This window comes from Mus musculus, chromosome 8 (genome assembly GCF_000001635.26).
Source record: "Mus musculus strain C57BL/6J chromosome 8, GRCm38.p6 C57BL/6J".
NCBI classification, from domain to species: Eukaryota; Metazoa; Chordata; class Mammalia; order Rodentia; family Muridae; genus Mus; species Mus musculus.
In genome coordinates, this window is record NC_000074.6 from 46,113,867 (window position 1) to 46,134,740 (window position 20,874).

At 41.3% G+C, this 20,874-nt stretch overlaps 1 protein-coding gene across 4 annotated transcripts in view; it reads right to left on the reverse strand.

Moving 5' to 3' along the window:
• Snx25 (sorting nexin 25) overlaps window positions 1-20,874 on the reverse strand; it is a 119,181-nt gene that overhangs the window by 80,606 nt on the left and 17,701 nt on the right. For 3 of the 4 annotated variants that reach the window (NM_001372343.1, NM_001372342.1, NM_207213.3), the window contains exons 2-3: window positions 10,196-10,280; window positions 2,316-2,532 (exon numbers count right to left, since the gene is read on the reverse strand). In NM_001372343.1, the coding sequence (NP_001359272.1) occupies window positions 2,316-2,532; window positions 10,196-10,280 (302 nt within the window). Of the gene's footprint in view, window positions 1-2,315; window positions 2,533-10,195; window positions 10,281-20,874 lie in introns of those variants that run through there. The other variant, XM_017312502.1, reaches the window with a different exon arrangement.

A 20,874-nucleotide genomic window follows, 5' to 3' on the forward strand; every position in this document is an offset into this window, starting at 1 on the left:
CTGCTGAGGAAGCTCCCCCTTGCTGAGGAAGCTCCCCCTGCTGAGGAAGCTCCCCCTTGCTGAGGAAAATCCCCTTGCTGAGGAAGCTCCCCCTTGCTGAGGAAGCTCCCCCTGCTGAGGAAGCTCCCCCTGCTGAGGAAGCTCTCCCTGCTGAGGAAGCTCCCCCTTGCTGAGGAAGCTCCCCCTGCTGAGGAGGCTCTCCCTGCTGACTAGCTACTGACTAGCTCTGAGTGTTGGCAGGTGCTGTGCAGGCTGCTGGGAGGGAAAGACATCAATGGTTAGATCCAGCTGTGGGCCTGCATGCTACAATGCTCGACCTTCCAGGCAAGACATGCCTTGGTGTGATCCTGATATGACAGTTATGGGTGCAACAAAATGCTTTCAGACTGGCTACGAGGTCTGCTCCACAGGAAGGCTTTTGTGCCTGGTACTGTAAACTTGGTCAGATGCCCAAGCCTAGGGAAGTTATAGGGTCTTGGCGGGAACCTACTGCTGTTTCACTAAATGGCCATGCTATTAAACCACCTTCTAAATATTTGTTTGCACACACAGATTTGTGCTGCTGTCAACTTTGGTCAGAGAATCTTCTCTTTGCAGTGATGGCTGATGCAGACTCACTGCTGGTCAAAATGCTGCATATAACTAACTGAGCACTCAGCTCTGTCTGGGTCATCTGTGTCCACCTCCCTCCACCCAAGGCTCGGGACACGTTATGGGAAGAGGACAAGGAAAGAGCCAATGGATGTGGGGACGAGCCACAACATGCTTCCAGATGTGACAGAGCCACTGCACTCACAACTCATAGTGGCCAAGGTTACCAGCACAAGGGCAGGCCAGTGAAATCCCAGCACTGACTGGGCCCCACTTCTACTGGAGGAGCAGCAGCTGAGAGCTGCACAGAGATTGAAGAAAATACCCTCTCCTTTGGGGACATGGCTGCTGGTAGGCTGCTTAAGCCCCGGTGGATGGCCACATACCCAAGTGCTTATGGACAGAACTAATGGGAATCAAAACAAAAAAGAAAAAGAGGACATGAAGCTGAGAGGAAGGCCTGGGGAGCACTGGGGGAGTAGGGAGGAGGTAGTGGTAGATGGGTATGATTAATATACATTTTGTAAATGTATAAACATTATTTTAAAAAGTTAAAATAGTTATGCTATAGAACCAATCTAGAGGTTGAACAACTGGGTAATGGATTAAGAAAATGGAGTATATACAAACAATGCATAAAGAATGAAATTATATTGATTATAGGAAGATAGATCTAGCTGGAGAGAATCATACTAAAGTGAATTAGGTCTTGGGAAGACGAAGATCCCATCTTCCATTTGTGGTTTCCAGATCTTCACATAAGCACATAAAATAACGTGTGACTATATGGCATGAAAGGAGAACTGGAACTTTAGGGGAGCAAAGGGACTAACAAGTAGAGACGTGACAGAGCAAGGTAAGGAGATATAGGGAAGGATGTTCAAAATGCATTGCACTCTTTAGGAAAAGGTTCTGTGTAAAGCGAATATACACACACACAGGGGAAATTTAAAAAAATGATTTTCAGTCTATTGTGATATAATTGATCTTTTAAAAGAAACACAAAAAGAAAATATAAGCTATATTTTTCTCAAATTTCTAAGCTCACTGATTCTATACCACACTATAAAATAGTGTATTTATTTCATCTTTAGATACCCATAATATTATAAGTTAAGTTCAGTATAGGGCTTGCTAGACCATTGTCAGTATACTGCATAAATTACTTATAAAACCACATAAATCTATAATGCAACTTTCTATTATAAAGTTATTAAGAAATCTGTTCTCTGAGTACACTGTAACAATTTCCCTTCAAAATGTCAACATTCCAAGTCAAGCAGGCAAACCATTCTAAAGTATTGCCTCATTTTATCTCCTCAAAAAGAGGACTATTTTAATGAGGAGGGGAAGGTTTGCTGATTGTAGTAGCGTGAGTATGCTTAACCCATGGAGAGCAGTACTATGAAGAGATGCAGCCTTACTGGAGGAGTGTGGCCTTGTTGGAGGAAGTATGTCACTGTGGAGGTGGGGCTTTGAGGTCTCATCTGTATACTCAAGCCTGGCCAGTGTGACACTGTCTTCTGGCTGCTTTCTGATAAAGATGTACAGCTCTCAGCTATAGTACCATTTCTCCCTGCATGATGCCATGCCTCCCACCATGATGATAATGGACTGAACCTCTGAAACTGTAAGGTAGCCCCCATGTAAATGTTGTCCCATGTAAGAGCTGCCTTGGTCATTGTGTCCCTTCACAGCAATGGGACCCTAACTAAGACACTTACCTGGCAGTAGCAGCCTTCAGGTCACAGAAGTGAGTGAGCAAAGCCTTTACAATATCATTACAGACAACTTTAACCACATCCACGTGACTCAGCCTCTGGCGAATCTGCTTGACAATTTCCCAGAAGTCATCTAAGAGCAGATGGTAGAGCTGTCCGTCATCTCTGCTGAGGTTCCCGTACCAGGAGAGAATATAGTCTCTGTAACTGTAGTCGAACACTATGAGGAATAAGCAAAGCTGGGTCAAAGTTGCAAGCATCAAGGCAGTTCATTGTTTAAAATACAGTGAGGGTAGGACATAGAACAAGGGAAAGGAAAGCTTCTAAGCTAAAAGACCCTCGTCTAGCTGGAATGTCTGAAATCTTAAACTGCCTAATTTTAAATACTTGGTCTTGATGCACATCTACTTAAATACATATAGTACAGCCAATCTTCTCAATCATTGATTTGGCTAAGGTCATGCTTCTCCAATAAGACCCCAAAGCTCATGTGAGAAAAGATACTTCTGTCAAGTTTATTCCATCCTAAGGTACTCTGCCTTCTTACCTATAATCTTTAGAGTCCTTTACCCTTTGGTACTTAAACCATGATTCAGGACCATGATTCTTTATATTCAATTACATAATAGATTCAGTATTCTGTCTCCTAATAAGAACCCAACAATACAGAACAATAGCACAAGAACACAATCACAGAATATAGTCCCACAAGCCGGCATCACACACAATCAGCATGTGTAATGGCTACCTTCACTAGGCGATTTCAAGAACACCTCTATTTGTAGGGTAGGCCCATCCAATAGAAACATGAAAATCTGTATACGTGGTTTCACATTTTTCTGCTACCCATACTAATTGAATAAGAACAGGTAAAATTAATAACATATTTCATTTCATATAATGTACTTTTATAAAATTAAGTAGTCGGCATTTAAAATTAAGTATTTATTACTTTTTCAAACCATTCTTTGAAATCTGGTACATATTTTATAGTTAGAGCAATCACAAATGAACTACTCAAGTTTCAAGTTTTTGGTGCTCCAAAGTCCCATTGTAGGTCTAGTAGCTGTTCATGACAGACATCACCGCTCTATTTAAACAGAAAGTCTGTAGAGTTAATGTGAGTACTCAGGAAAGGACTTCAGAACAACAAACTGACATCTGGTGTAGATGACGTCACCTCTGAGGGCTGTGGGAGACATATTTAGCCACATAACATTGCTCATCTCAAGAACACATAGCTGACTGATATTTTTAAATCACCTATTTCTCAAAGCTTTTCTTTTTCAAACACTACTCAGTGCCTGGTAGGGCAGCACACACCTTTAATCCTAACGGTTGGGAGACAGAATAGGCAGATCTCTGAGAATTGGATGACAGCCTGATCTACATTGCAAGTTCCAGGCCAGTGAGGGCTAGATAGGGAAACACTGTCTTAACAGTCAGAAGACACAGGGAAAGACAGCCACACAGACAAACAAAAAACCACATATAGAACATCAAAAATGTTGTTGACATTTACATATGCTAAACGTTAAGTAAAATGTCAAGGTGATTCCAATGGTTTCAGTTGTGCCTTCTAGCTGAGAATGATTACCTTCCAAAGGGAGAAGGAAAGGGGAAAATGCTACTACAATCTTCACCTATTCATTAAACAGCATCTTACAGCTCTGGTATGAAGGTGGAATCGACAGCCACAACAGTAACAGTCGAACATGGAAGAAAAGCCATCAAACAGATGAGGCTTAGGCTTCTCAGTCATTTTTATGTTAACATCCAGACATTTGATCAGATGGCTGTTAAGTCGCCTAGCTTCTGCAGAGTCGCTGTACCCTGTTGGGAACTAAAAAGGAGGCCCAGGGATGCCCTGGGGAAGGGGAGATCCACACCCCGCCAAAGTTTTACCTATTCTCTGGTCTGTCAGGCATGGGAGTGCTGCTATCTACCTTCCACTCATCCCCGGGTGGTGTCTAAGCCTCTGACCCACTCTTCAGAGGGAGGCAAGGGGCAGCCCTACCTGGGAGCCCCAGAGCTACCTTGCTAAAGCCACTGGGGTTATGGGAGAGAGGGATAAGGGAAGAGGTTCCCAACACCTACAAGAGTGCGTGCAGCAGATCTTGACTGGAGCAGAGACTCTCTATGGTTTTAGAGCTTTATTATAGAAAGGCAGGGGGAAAGAGAGAAGGGAGAGAGAGAGAGAGAGAGAGAGAGAGAGAGAGAGAGAGAGAGAGAGAGAGAGAGAGAAAGAGAAGGCTAGAGAGAAAGAGGGAGTAAGAGGGAGAGAGGAGAGGAGAGAGGAGAGGAGAAGACAAAGAGAGAGGGGGTGAGAGTGAGGGGTAAGAGGGAGACAAGTAAGAGAGACAAGTAAGAGAACAAAGGACTGAGAGAGTGAGGTGGGGGCCTAACAGCCCCTTTTAAAGTATGCTGTCTTATCTTATTGTTGCAGGTAGCTGAGGAGGAGTTGAGCCTGAAGGTCAGAAGCTTGGGCCATTGCCTAGGAGACTTCTAGCCATGCTTCTCTTGTGGGGGCTGTGGGGGGCAGTAACTTAGGCAGGGGCCAGAGTTCCAGGAGCATAAAGGAAGGCCTACCATGTCATGAAGGTGAATTATCACCCTTTGGGGTTCAGACCTCGGCTCAACTGGAGACCAGCCTGTAGCGCAATTCCCCACAGTACCCCATCTTGAACTGGTGTTTCCATTAACAAGGCAGAGAGACATTTTCTGGTCCAGATGTAAGGCTTTAAGGTGAAAACTGAAACAAGGCACCTCTATTGTCTCATTCATTTGTGACAAACAAATAGAACATGGTTCTTACTCAGCAACTGAGCATGTCAGGAAACTGAGGTTAGAGGAGTAAAGTAACTTCAGGCAGCAAGGCCACCCGTCCTGTCCGACTCTGCACATTGTGGTCCCCCATATGCATAAGCAGTAGGAGACAAGCAATAAGAGTAACAGGAGAAACCAGAAACAGTGTCCTTGTCCACTGTTCATCTGACTTCTTCAAATCACATTCATATGGAGAAATAAGCCACAGGCAGCACTTTATAAGCTTGTTCTAGAAAGCACAAAAGGATAGCACGGACATCCTAGGAAAGAGGTTCTGCTCAAGTCAACATAAGAACTCGATAAAAGCAGCATAGCTGACCAACAGGCAGGCATGCCAGATGGTGCTCCTCCCATTAGCAACCCTTGAACAAGGGTGCAGACCTAGTGGACAAGGATGACTAAACCTAGATGATCTCCAAAGGACCTTGCCTGCAGAGCCAAGTAATAGTAGCAGGAGGAGAATCTCTTGCCAAAAGCACTGCTTGGTTGGTCCCTTGCTCTTTTTATTAAACTAAGTTTTCATACCATGGAAATTTAAACTAATAATTCTGAAGCGTTAAGTATATGCAAAGTAGAAGCACTTTTCCTCTTGTTAAAGTCCAATTTCTGGGTCAGGGAGATGGCTCAGTGGTTACAAGTGCTTGCCATGCAAGCCTGTCAGGCTGAGTTTGATCCCTGGGACCTAAGTCAATAGTCACATGCTGTGACACATGTCTATTATCCCAACACTTTGGAAGAAGGAAGAAGGAAGGGAGAAGGAAGAGACAGAAAAACTGGTCAAAAGCTCAAAGGCCAGCTAAGCCTGCAAACAAAGTGAGAAACAAGAGACTTCTACAACAAAGTGAAAAGAGAGAAGAAACTCCCAAAGGGTGTCCTCTGGCCTCCATCCCCGTGTTATGCCCCCTATCAACACACACCAATATTTAAAAGTTAATTTCAACTTACAGCAAAGAGTTAAACATAATCATAAAAGATGCAGTACCTTTACAGTAAGATCTGCTCAGTGTGCTGTCCTAGTCTCTGCTCTACTGCTATGAAGAGACACTATGACCAAGGCAATCTTACAAGAAAACATCTAATTGGACGCTTCTTTTCAGTAACCCACTGGCTGAGAGAGAGCCTGGGCTTGACACAGGCTTCTGCAACCTCCAAGCCCACTCTCAACACACTTCCTCCAACAAGGTCACACCTCCTAGTCCTTCTAATCCTTCCGAATACTGCCACTCCCTGGAGACTAAGCATTCAAATATGAGAGTCTATGGAAGCTATTCTTATTTAAACCACATCTGCTAAAAGGTTTAATATGAAAGATATCATCTACGCAATGCATTTACTACATTTCTCAACTATGTTGCATAGGCTATTTAATACAACTCTGAAATACTATTGTAGTACAATTTGGTTAAGAACTTACAGATTTTCCAATATCCTTAAGGTAAGTTTCATAGCTACATGTGTAACTTGGAGATATATATATGTGTGTGTGTGTGTGTGTGTGTGTGTGTGCTTCTAAATATATATTGCATAGCTATACACACCCACACAAACACCAAAATGAACAGAAAGTTGTGTACAAATATGTTTGTGTTGTATATGTGTGTAGAGGACACAGGTCAAGAGTCTTCCTTCTTTGTTCTCCACTTTGCTTTTAAAGACAGGCAGGGTTCCTTACTGAACCTGGAGCTAACTGATTTAGCCTGGTTGACTGGGCAGGGATCCACCTGTCTCTACTTCATCAACATTGGAAGTAGAGATGTATGCCATTGAGTCTGGCTTTTATCTGAATGGTAGGTTCTTATGTCTTCATGGTAAGCATTTTACCAACTGCGTGATCTCTCAGCCCACTCAACAAAATCTTTTAAAAGATAACTCAAAGGTGAACCAATTCCAGAACATAAATTCCCTCCTGAAACGCAGGCCTCAAACCCATTCAGAGAGCAGTTGGTTGCCTCAACAGCAGTCATGCCTCTTCCGCACCAGTGGGACATCTTGCCAGCAGGGTGGTCAACAGGTTAACTTCTAGCATATGAAGAAGTTGTTGTTCCATCTAACACCTACTTTTTTATTCTTGTAATTCAGAATGTAAAGACTTTAGGCATTCTTCATCAGCACGGAGCTACAACTCAGAGTCCTTCACAACAAACATGTCTATATTGGTACCACACATATAACTGTAATCTTTGATCACAGTGTTTTAAACTATATATTGCAAAGGCAATAAAGTAAATTTATAAAGATGAAATGGTACAATATTATCTAGTTAAAATTAGCTTCAGGAGAAAATGCTTACATATTTTCTAAGTGGTTCACATCAACTGCAGGTAAATAACTGCAGCCATGACAAACACACTGCCACTTAAGCTTTTCTGCACACAGACTACACTTTAATCAACTCTAAGCCTGTTATCATTCTCTGTAGTTTAGATGAATATACTGGTGCTATGGGTTAGAAATATAAAGCACACTCCAAAGATACAAACTGCGTTCACTATGGATGTTTCTAAATGCTGGGGTAATCCCTTAGCTTTCTCAGCTCTCAGTTCTAGAGTCACCATAAACTTACAAGGCCGCCGTTTTAGAATCCTAGTTTTGGCTTGTTTGTTACTGTTGTTATCAGCTGCTGCCAAACTCGTAAACTGCACTCCAGAATCTATTGTTACAGCCGCCAGCAGCTCTTATTTTGGTAGAGGATGTGATGTTCAATTTCCCGAAAAGCATCTTATATAAAACAAAGGACTTCTGATTCTTAAGAAGCTGCTTAACAATGCTGTCTAACAGATAACAGAAGCTGAGCTCCAAAGAGAAAAACACAAAAAAAGGTCAACCTCAGTGTGGCACAGAGAATATTACCAGGAGGGGAAGGGCTGGATTTAGTTAGTGCCAACTGTACAATAAGATGAAATACTACATAGAATCTCCATGATACATATAAGTGAAACATTAATAAAAACAAGTTTAAAAAAGAAAGCAAACCATCAAAGTGCTTTAAAAACACCAAATAATAATTAAGCAAAACTTCTATGCAAAGGCTATGATGGCACTTCCCTTTCACAGAAGCCACTGCTGAGAGCAATGGGGCACCTGTTTCTGTCAGGTAGGCCTCAGTTTCTCCTAAGCCTGCCCACACAAAGGCTGCTCAAACAAACTGGCCCACCCAAGAGAAAAAAAGGGTCACGCTCAAAAAACTGCAAAGACATTTTAGGTCTTACAAAATTTAGAAGGCACCAGAGTTTTGGCATTTACAATGGCCCCGAGTGGAAACAACTTGAATGTCCGAGTAGGATGAGCAAGTAGGATGTGGCACCTGAGACAGTGAAACAGTGGTCAGTTTTCAGACACACAGTTAAAGCATGGTCTGTAGAAGCAACCTTTAAAAAAAACATTTTTAAAGCTTTATTTTTATTTTATAAGTGTGGGTGTTTGACTGCAAGTCTGTCTGTGCACCATGTGCATGTGTGGTGCCCATGGAGCCAGAAGAGAGTATAAGATCCTCTGACACTAGTTACACAGATGGCTGGGATCCACCCTGTAGGTGCTTGAAACCAAACCCAAGTCCTGTGCAAGAGCAGCAAATGCTCTTAAGCACTGAGCCACCTCTCCAGCAGCTGCAGAGATGATGATACATGTCATCAGACTAATCTTCCTATGTGAAGCAACTAAGAATTCTGGAGGGGGAGGGCATCTTAAGGCAGTGAAGAAAAATCAACAGTTGGAGCAGGAGCTGGACAGCTGGCTCAGTGCTTAACAGTACAGGCTACCCTTGCAAAGAGCCCAGGTTCAGCTCCCAGCTGCAAATGTTCTGCAAATGCTGTCCCAGCAGTCTGAATGTCCTCTTCTGCTCTCCGTAGGCACCAGACACACATGTGATACACATGCGTACATGCAGGCCTTCATACACAAGTACATAAAATAAAAATAAACATTTTTTAATTGGCACAGGGCCATCAAGATGGGTCAGTGATTAACGGCATTTGCTGTGCAAGTCAGACAACTGGAATTAAATTTTCAGGGGCCATGGTAGAAGGAAATAATTGACTCCCAAAATTATCATCCGACCTCTACATGCACAGCATGACACATGCACATCTGCACTTACACGTACACATGCACACACATTAAGTAAAAAGAAAATTCTCTCAAGGTTTTTGTTTTATAAAGACAGGATCTTACTATGTAGCCTTGTCTATGCAGATCTGCCTGCTTCTGTCTCCCAAATGCAGGGCCTAAGGGCTTGCCCTGCCATGCCCAGCAAAACCATGAAGTTTTGAATAATAAATGTAAAATTTTAAATCCAGCAAATTTTAGAAAAGCCACTATATTTATCATTAAAAGAAACATTACTAACATTAAATGATAGTTTATAAAATCTGAAAATTCAAAATTTCAAACTATGTTTCTATTTCTGTAATACTCATCTTCAAATTTAAACATTTTTGTGAACTATGTCAAGTAAAAAAGTACCTATCTGTATATTATCTATTCAGTTGCCTCTTAACTTTTTTCATGTATAATAATTGAAATCAATATTTAGAAATCTGATTTTAATACTCATGTAAAGCCTTAATTTGATCTTCAAACTACATAGCATCCTTCACATTAATATTAATTAACATTAATTTTTAGATACTATAGTGTACTTTGCAATTGTCCCTTTCCATGCAAACCTCACATGCATGTTCTCCACTCTTGTGATGCTATCACTGGACCTCCTTAAACTGATCTGTTCGTGAGTGCATCGAGTCCAATAACCCCTAACACACATCCGCCAGGCAGCATCTGGAATGAAACATTTCCTGAACCTATTTTGGAGAATAGAGAGCAGATCTGCACTTCATATTGTAGATAAATCTCTCCTGTGCTGGTTAGCTTCATGGGATCTGGAAATTCCGACTCTATAAACATTTAAACCACTTCCTAAACACAGATGCACCAATCTTCAAACAGAAACTCATGAGAGTCCTCCTGCTGTAGGAAGGATAGATAAACTAGACATTACAAATTCCCTCTGAGACAGTGATTGCTTCACACAGGATTCCCTGAGCCCAGTCTGTTCTCACCATCTCTCAGAACACGATCCATGTTGTGAGAAATGACCACTCTTCTGCCCTGAGCTGTCTCCTGTGGATTTCCATATACAGGGCTCTGAAATGAGAGGAAAGACATGATAGAGATTATTGAATGAATCAGCTACATATAAGGATAAAACCAAGACAAAGATTAGGAGAGTGTAATCTTACTCTGGAAAAGTAGACAAATGTTCAAGGTTAATTAAGAAATGTTAAGGGAAAGAAGAATTAAATATAATATTGGAAATAGTGGGAAGCTATAAAGCTTGATCATCTATTTATAAGAATTAAAAGCATAGGAGCCAGGTGTGGTGACACACGCCTTTAATCCCAGGACTTGGGAGGCAGAGGCAGGCGGATTTCTGAGATTGAGGCCAGCCTGGTCTACAGAGTGAGTTCCAGGACACCCAAGACTTCACAGAGAAACCCTGTCTAAAAAAAAACCAACAAAACAAAACAAAAAATAAAAACAAACAACAAAAGAATTAAAAGCACAGACAAAAAGTAAGTCAATCAGGAAAAGATAACACTATTTGTCTCTGTCAGGGTTTCTACAAACACCATGACCACAATCAGCTTTTGTGTGAAAAGGGTTATTTCAGCTTAAAACTTCCATCACTGAGGAAGTCAAAGCAGGAGCTCAAGGCAGTGGCATGGAGACAGAAAGTGATGCAGAGACCATAGAAGAACACAGGTTACTGGCTTGCTCCTCACCCTGCTGTCTTACATACCTCAGGACCACCTGCTCAAAGTGGCACCACCCTCATCAATTACTAATCAAGAAAATGTTGTACAGACTTGCTTAACAGGCAATCTGATTGAGGCATTTCCTAAATGGAGGTTCCCTCTACCCAGATGACCCTATCCTGTATCAAGCTAACATAAAACCAGCACACTACTCAACAAATAGCAATGGGATAGTTTGTATTCATATGTGAGGGTATGTGATAGTCAAACTTTATTTATAACTTGAAACTGACTGGGAAGCTAAACATTTCCTTAAACTAAACTAATATATATATAATAATAATAACTAGAAAATTTGGGATCATATGTTTAAAATCATGAGTCAGCAAAGGCCTCTCTACAATAAGGCACAAAGTCCAAAAGTTATACAGGAAGACAAAAACAAAACAAAGCGTGACTTTATTTTTTTTCCATTTTTTATTAGGTATTTAGCTCATTTACATTTCCAATGCTATACCAAAAGTCCCCCATATCCACCCACCCCCACTCCCCTGCCCACCCACTCCCCCTTTTTGGCCCTGGTGTTCCCCTGTACTGGGGCATATAAAGTTTGCAAGTCCAATGGGCCTCTCTTTCCAGTGATGGCCGACTAGGCCATCTTTTGATATATATGCAGCTAGAGTCAAGAGCTCCGGGGTACTGGTTAGTTCATAATGTTGTTCCACCTATAGGGTTGCAGATCCCTTTAGCTCCTTGGCTACTTTCTCTAGCTCCTCCATTGGGAGCCCTATGATCCATCCATTAGCTGACTGTGAGCATCCACTTCTGTGTTTGCTAGGCCCCGGCATAGTCTCACAAGAGACAGCTACTTCTGGGTCCTTTCAATAAAATCTTGCTAGTGTATGCAATGGTGTCAGCGTTTGGATGCTGATTATGGGGTGGATCCCTGGATATGGCAGTCTCTACATGGTCCATCCTTTCATCTCAGCTCCAAACTTTGTCTCTGTAACTCCTTCCATGGGTGTTTTGTTCCCAAATCTAAGGAGGGGCATAGTGTCCACACTTCAGTCTTCATTCTTCTTGAGTTTCATGTGTTTAGCAAATTATATCTTATATCTTGGGTATCCTAGGTTTGGGGCTAATATCCACTTATCAGTGAGTACATATTGTGTGAGTTTCTTTGTGAATGTGTTACCTCACTCAGGATGATGCCCTCCAGGTCCATCCATTTGGCTAGGAATTTCATAAATTCATTCTTTTTAATAGCTGAGTAGTACTCCATTGTGTAGATGTACCACATTTTCTGTATCCATTCCTCTGTTGAGGGGCATCTAGGTTCTTTCCAGCTTCTGGCTATTATAAATAAGGCTGCTATGAACATAGTGGAGCATGTGTCCTTCTTACCAGTTGGGGCATCTTCTGGATATATGCCCAGGAGAGGTATTGCTGGATCCTCCGGTAGTACTATGTCCAATTTTCTGAGGAACCGCCAGACTGATTTCCAGAGTGGTTGTACAAGCCTGCACTCCCACCAACAATGGAGGAGTGTTCCTCTTTCTCCACATCCACGCCAGCATCTGCTGTCACCTGAATTTTTGATCTTAGCCATTCTGACTGGTGTGAGGTGGAATCTCAGGGTTGTTTTGATTTGCATTTCCCTGATGATTAAGGATGTTGAACATTTTTTCAGGTGCTTCTCTGCCATTCGGTATTCCTCAGGTGAGAATTCTTTGTTCAGTTCTGAGCCCCATTTTTTAATGGGGTTATTTGATTTTCTGAAGTCCACCTTCTTGAGTTCTTTATATATGTTGGATATTAGTCCCCTATCTGATTTAGGATAGGTAAAGATCCTTTCCCAATCTGTTGGTGGTCTTTTTGTCTTATTGACGGTGTCTTTTGCCTTGCAGAAACTTCGGAGTTTCATTAGGTCCCATTTGTCAATTCTCGATCTTACAGCACAAGCCATTGCTGTTCTGTTCAGGAATTTTTCCCCTGTGCCCATATCTTCAAGGCTTTTCCCCACTTTCTCCTCTATAAGTTTCAGTGTCTCTGGTTTTATGTGAAGTTCCTTGATCCACTTAGATTTGACCTTAGTACAAGGAGATAAGTATGGATCGATTCGCATTCTTCTACACGATAACAACCAGTTGTGCCAGCACCAATTGTTGAAAATGCTGTCTTTCTTCCACTGGATGGTTTTAGCTCCCTTGTCGAAGATCAAGTGACCATAGGTGTGTGGGTTCATTTCTGGGTCTTCAATTCTATTCCATTGGTCTACTTGTCTTTCTCTATACCAGTACCATGCAGTTTTTATCACAATTGCTCTGTAGTAAAGCTTTAGGTCTGGCATGGTGATTCCGCCAGAAGTTCTTTTATCCTTGAGAAGACTTTTTGCTATCCTAGGTTTTTTGTTATTCCAGACAAATTTGCAAATTGCTCCTTCCAATTCGTTGAAGAATTGAGTTGGAATTTTGATGGGGATTGCATTGAATCTGTAGATTGCTTTTGGCAAGATAGCCATTTTTACAATGTTGATCCTGCCAATCCATGAGCATGGGAGATCTTTCCATCTTCTGAGATCTTCCTTAATTTCTTTCTTCAGAGATTTGAAGTTTTTATCATACAGATCTTTCACTTCCTTAGTTAGAGTCACGCCAAGATATTTTATATTATTTGTGACTATTGAGAAGGGTGTTGTTTCCCTAATTTCTTTCTCAGCCTGTTTATTCTTTGTATAGAGAAAGACCATTGACTTGTTTGAGTTTATTTTATATCCAGCTACTTCACCGAAGCTGCTTATCAGGTTTAGGAGTTCTCTGGTAGAATTTTTAGGGTCACTTATATATACTATCATATCATCTGCAAAAAGTGATATTTTGACTTCCTCTTTTCCAATTTGTATCCCCTTGATCTCCTTTTGTTGTCGAATTGCTCTGGCTAATACTTCAAGTACTATGTTGAAAAGGTAGGGAGAAAGTGGGCAGCCTTGTCTAGTCCCTGATTTTAGTGGGATTGCTTCCAGCTTCTCTCCATTTACTTTGATGTTGGCTACTGGAAATAGAAAATTACGGGCTGGAGAGATGGCTCAGTGGTTAAGAGCACTGACTGCTCTTCCAGAGGTCCTGAGAGTTCAATTCCCAGCAACCACATGGTGGCTCACAACCATCTGTAATGGGATCTGACAGCCTCTTCTGGTGTATCTGAAGACAGCTACAGTGTACTTGCATATAATAAATAAATAAAATATTTTTTAAAACTAAAATAAAATAGAAAATTACTGTTTGACAAAAACAATATGAACAAAATATAAGAACTACTCTAAGAGAATATCTCAACACACATAACAAAATAGTATCTTTTTATATATGTATCTTTATATTCCTATCGCCAAACATCATACTACTCGGTCCTTGTATTAGGAAAATTTGCATTGAAGCAATACTATACCTCAGATGGCCTCCATGTGAAATCTGATCAGTCCACTTCTCTTTGGTATTTTAGTACATATATCACAATATTCATTCATAAACGCTTTGGTGGACTAGGCCAGTATTATTTTAAAGATATACTTTGGTTTTTTATTTCATTAAAATAAATGAAATCTATCTTCATGTTAAGATTTAAAACTATCTCAAACTAACCAGGGTACAAAGATTTTTAAGTGTTCTCCAATGTACTCCAGTTTAGTTTAAGTTAAAAAGAAAAACTACCAGACATAGAGACACATGACTATAATCCTAGTGTGTGGATGCAAAAGGAGGGTTATTAGATGGCTATCCTTGGCTACAATGCTAGTTTGAAGTTAGCCTGGGCTACTTAAGCCACAGACAAACTAAGCACAAACAGACAGACAGTAGGTGAGAAAAAAGAAGGGTGAAAAATGGAAAGAAAGGAAGGAAAGGTTGCACAAAGTTCAGGGGTGATGGGTGTATTTCCTGTGAGGCTACTGCAATGGTAGCCTATCTTACAAAAGCAAATACAATCCTGCACCCGCCTTGTTAGCCACACAAGGGTCACAGAGTCTGAGTGTCTGACCATCTTCTATGATCCCACAATTTTCTCACTTTTCTCAAAACTCTGCCTCTTTCAAAACAATCATATCTGCCTTGGCCTCAACAATAATGTATTCTACCCGTGGAAGGAGTTACAGAGACAAAGTTTGGAGTAGAGACTTAAGGATTGACCATCCAGAAACGGCCCTACCTGGGGACCATCCCATAAACAACCACCAAACCCAGACACTATTGCAGATGCCAACAAGAGCTTGCTGACAGAGGAGCCCAATATAGCTGTCTCCTGAGAGGCTCTGCCAGTGCCTGACTAATACAAAAAGTGGATGCTCACAGCCATCCATTAGATGGAGCACAGGGTCCCCAGTGAAGGAGCTAGAGAAAGTACCTAAAGAGATGAAGGAGCTGCAACCCCATAGGAGGAACAACAGTATGAACTAACCTGTAACCCCAGAGCTCCCTGGGACTAAACCACCAGTCAAAGAAAATACATGGTGGGACTCGTGTCTCTAGCTGCATATGTAGCAGAGGATGGCCTAGTTGGCCATCAATAGGAGGAGAGGTCCTTGGTCCTGTGAAGGTTCTATGCCCCAGTACAGGGGCCAGGAAGCAGGAATGGGTGGGTTGGGGAGCAGGGGGACGGGGGAAATGATAGGGGATTTTTGGAGGGGAAACTAGGAAAGGGGATATAACATTTGAAGTGTAAATAAAGAAAATCTAATAAAAAATCTAATAAAAATCTAATAAAAAATCTGAAAGAAAAAAAGAAAGAAAAAATAATAATAATGTTTTCAAATCCAAAGAAATGAAGAAGCCATATATATCTTTCCAGGCAGGAATGAGAAGACTGGGAAACATGAAAGGCCATCTCATTAGATGCAGACTGACAAGGACTGGGAACACACTCAAGCACACAGTTCCCAATGGGCACACTGAGCACCACGTCAGAGCTGGTGCAGCAAAGCAGGGCTGGGGAACATGGCTCCACAGCTAAACTGGCTTGGCTCTGCTGTCATCTGCTAATGCAACCCAACCCAGACTTTCTATTAGGCTCTTTTTAAGGGTCTTATTGTACCTTAATTTTAAATATAATTGGTATCGGAGTTCCAAAAACAAAAAAACACAGCACTGGCCAGGAAAGTAATAAATAGTGAAAGGGGTTGTGACTCGTTGAGCTAGAGGTATTTTTTTTTTGTCTCAACAATAAATGGAAATCAATAATTTTAGGTACCTCCTCTAACTCAGTGCTGCCCCAAACACTATTAGCTTACACTGCACCAAACTGTGAGGCAGGTTAAACCCTACATCATGTCCATAACTGTAGGCTCACATAAAGCTCTTGGCAGAATGCCCCACATGCAACAACACAATCCAGCTATGATCAATAACACAACATTGAATGACCAGTTTTCAAGAAAATGGCTTGGAGCCAGGCATGATAGCACACACCTTTAATCCCAGACTTCTGGAGGCAGGGACAGATGAATCTCTGTGAGTTCAAGGCCAGCCTGGTCTTCATGGCAAGTTGGGGCCAAAGAAGCCTGTCTCAAGGAAAGGGAGAGTGAAAAGGGGGTTGGGGGGAAGAGGCGGAGGAGGAGGAAGAGGAGGAGGAGGAGGAGGAAGAGGAAGAGGAAGAGGAAGAGAAGGAGGCAATCGAGCTAGCTAGGATTTCTTGTAGAAATGACAGCCACAGAAAAGTAGAAAGCCAGGTACCCAGAGTGAGACAACAGACACATCACTCCTAAGATATTTTTGCCTTGGTGGCTACACTTTACAGGGAGGAAAACACACATTTCCTGGAGCCGTACTACAGTTTCTGTTCCTGTTGCTTGGCAGCCTGCATGCCAAGGCTGCTTTACCAAAGGTCAGGGTAGCTAAGGCTGGACTCTGCTTTGTGAGCTTTGCTTTCCTTGACATAGAAGAAAACTGTCAAAACATAAGCTGAGTGATAATTGTTTTTTGTCTTGACAGAAAGTAGTGGTATCTATAAAATCTCGTACCCCTTTTATGGAGTCTTAAGATTTAGTGTTTCTTTGTTTTCTGAGACAGGATCTCACCATGTAGCCCTCTCTGGCCTTGAACTCAAAGAGATCCACCTGCCTCTAAAATCTAACTGATAACATAAAAGCACATTAAGGTACTGTGTGCTGTTCTTACATGTGCACATACACTGGATGCTGTCTAGATCAGGTCAGCTAGCTCACTGGTCGCTTACCCCCTCACGGTGATGGGAACTTTTTACAAAGACTTGGTGTATAGTCCAGATGGGCCTGGAACTCAAGACTGTCCTCCATAGCCTCCCAGGAGCAGGGCCACAGACTTGTGCCACTTGACCCACTGGCAGAATCTTTGAAAATCCCCTTGGGGGTGAGGGGACTAAAGAGATGGCTCAGGGATTAATCGGACCTGTTGCTTTTGCAGAGGACCACAGTTCAATCTGAAGCCTTCCCCAATACCTACATGTGCACACACCCACTCACACACAACAGGAAAGAACAAGTGCTGTGAAAACAACCCTCTTTATTTTCCTAAACTGAGTACAATGGCACAAGCGTCCTAGCTACTTGCTTGTATGAGACCATGTTGTGAGGCCAATCCATGCAACACAGACCTATCGAAAAGAAAAGAAAAGAAAAGAAAAGAAGAGAAGAGAAGAGAAGAGAAGAGAAGAGAAGAGAAGAGAAGAGAAGAGAAAAGAAAACCCCTTCTCCTGGCACATGACTGTCACATGCACAGTCACTGTACTATGGTGCAACAACGGCATACCATATTCCCCCTTTTAAAAAAGACGAGTTTCTTAAGTATAAGGAAAGTTATTTTTGAAATAAAGCCTACAAGTCTCCCATTCTGATACTAGATTTCACGCAGGCTATAAATTTTCAAATGTTATTTTCAGCTACATAAGTTCTAGGAACACACCTGTCAATATATTATGGACATAAAGAATGAAGTAAGCAATATCCCTTCATCCAAAGGTGTTTTGGTCTATTTCCTTGGAGTCAGTGTGTTCGACATTTCGTAACTGTAACTATGAACAAGTTACTTTTCTGTACCTCAGTTTCCTTATCTGGGAAGCAGATAACAATAGTACCTAAGTAAGCACTAGGGTCAGTATGAGCAGTAACAGGAAGAATACACATGAATTACAGCAACAGCTAGATGGCATGTAAATCTTACACCATCAGGACACTCTTTCTATGTACATATGTTATGTGTGTTGTTTGTGTGTGCACATGTGTGCACAGAGGTCAGAGGTCAGCATGGAGAGTCTTCCTCAATTGCTCTTACCTCACTTTTTGGAACAAGGTCTCTGACTGTACCTGGAGTTTGCATATTCAGGTAGACTAGCTGGCTAGCAGACCTCAGAAATCCTATCTCTGCCCTCCTCAGCACTGGGGTTCCAGGCATGCACCATTACACCTGACTTTCTACATGGGTTCTAGGGATCCGAACTCAGGCCTTCCTCCCTCCCTTTGCCCCTCTCCCTCAAAATTATCAATAATATTTCCATGATGTTTATAGAACATGATTTTAATATTTTCAACTGTTGGTATTCAAAAAACAAAATAGTTATTTTAAGGTATACATCATAATTCTGTCTCCCTTTTCATTTCTGAATTTATTAATTTGGATACTGTCTCTATGCCCTCTGGTTAGTCTGGCTAAGAGTTTATCTATTTTGTTGATTTTCTCAAAGAACCAGCTCCTGGTTTTGATGACTCTTTGCATAGTTCTTTTTGTTTCTATTTAGTTTGATTATTTCCTGCCCTCTACTCCTCTTGGGTGTATTTGCTTCTTTTTGTTCTAGAGCTTTCAGGTGTGCTGTCCAGCTGCTAGGTAAGCTCTCTTCAGTTTCTTTTAGGAGGCACTTAAGAGCTATGAGCTTTCCTCTTACCACTGCTTTCATTGTGTCCTGTAAGTTTTGATATGATGTATCTTCATTTTCATTACATTCTAAAAAGCCTTTAATTTCTTTATTTCTTCCTTGACCAAGTTATCATTGAGTAGAGCGTCGTTCAGCTTCCATGTGTATGTGTGCTTTCAATTGTTTTTGTTGGTATTTAAGACCAGCCTTAGTCTGTGGTGATCTGACAGGGTGTGTGGTATTATTTCAATCTTCTTGTATCTGTTGAGGCCTGTTTTGTGACCAATTATATGGCCAATTTTGGAGAAGGTGCCATGAGGTGCTGAGAAGGTATATTCTTTTGCTTTAGGCTGAAATATTCTATAAATATCTGTTAGATCAATTTGGTTCATAACTTCTGATAGTTTCACTGTGTCTCTGTTTAGTTCCTGTTTCTATGATCTGTCCATTGCTGAGAATGGGGCGTTGAAGTCTCCCACTGTTATTGTGTGGGGTGCAATGTGTACTTTGAATTTTAGTAAAGTTTCTTTTATGAATGTGGGTGCCCTTGCATTTGCAGCATAGATGTTCAGAATTGAGAGTTCATCTTGATAGATTTTTCCTTTGACCACTATGAAGTGTCCTTCCTTATCTTTTTTTGATAACTTTTGGTTGAGAGTTGATTTTATTCGCTTTTAGAATGGCTATTCCAGCTTGTTTCTTGGGACCATTTACTTGCGAAATTGTTTTCCAACCTTTACTCTGAGGTAGTGTCTGCCTTTGTCACTGAGGTGTGTTTCCTGTGTGCAGCAAAATGCTGGGTCCTGTTTATGTATCCAATCTGTTAGTCTATGTCTTTTCGAGGGAATTGAGTCTATTGATGTTAAGAGATATTAAGGAAAAGTGATTGTTACTTCCTGTTATTTTTGTTGTTACAGGTGGAATTATGTTTGTATGGGTTTGTTGAAAGATTACTTTCTTGCTTTTTCTAGGGTGTAGCTTCCCTCCTTGTGTTGGTGTTTTCCATCTATTATCTATTATCCTTTGTAGGGATGGATTTATGGAAAGATATTGTGTAAATTTGGTTTTGTCATGGAATATTTTGGTTTCTCCCTCTATGGTAATTGAGAGTTTTGCTGGGTATATTAGCCTGAGTTGGCATTTGTGTTCTCTGGCATCTGCTCAGGATCTTCTAGCTTTCATAGTCTCTGGTGAGAAGTCTGATGTAATTCTGATAGGTCTGCCTTTATATGTTACTTGACCTTTTTCCCTTACTGCTGTTAATATTCTTTCTTTGTTTTGTGCATTTGGTGTTTTGATTATTATGTGACAGAAGGAATTTCTTTTCTGGCCCAGTCTATTTGAAGTTCTGTGGGCTTCTTGTATGTTCATGGGCATTTCTTTCTTCAGGTTAGAGAAGTTTTCTTCTATAATTTTGTTGAAGATAATTACTGGTCCTTTGAGTTGGGAATCTTCCCTCTATTCTATGCCTATTATCCTTAGGTCTCATCTTCTCATTCTGTTCTGGATTTCCTAGATGTTTTGGGTTAGGAGCCTTTTTGCTTTTTTTCATTTTCTTTGACTGTTGGGTCAATACTTTCTATGGCATCTTCTGCACCTGAGATTCTCTCTTCTATCTCTTGTATTCTGTTGGTGATGCTTGCATCTATGACTCCTGATCTCCTTCCTAGGTTTACTAACTCCAGCTTCTCTCCTTTTGTGATTTCTTTATTGTTTCTATTTCCATTTTTAGGTCTTGGATGGTTTTGTTCATTTCCATTGCCTGTTTGATTGTGTTTTCCTGTAATTCTTTAAGGGATTTTTGTGATTCCTCTTTAAGGGCTTCTAGCTGTTTACCTGTGTTCTCCTGTAGTTCTTTAAGGAGTTATTTATGTCCTTCTTAAAGTCCTCTGTCACCATTATGAGAAGTGATTTTAGATCCGAATCTTGCTTCTGGTGTGATGGTGTATCCAGGACTTGCTATGATGGGAGAATTGGGTTCTGATGATGCCAGGTAACCTTGGTTTCTGTTGCTTATGTTCTTTTGCTTGCCTCCTGCCATCTGATTATCTCTAGTGCTACCTGTCCTCACCATATCTGACTGGAGCCTGTCCTTCCTGTGATCCTGG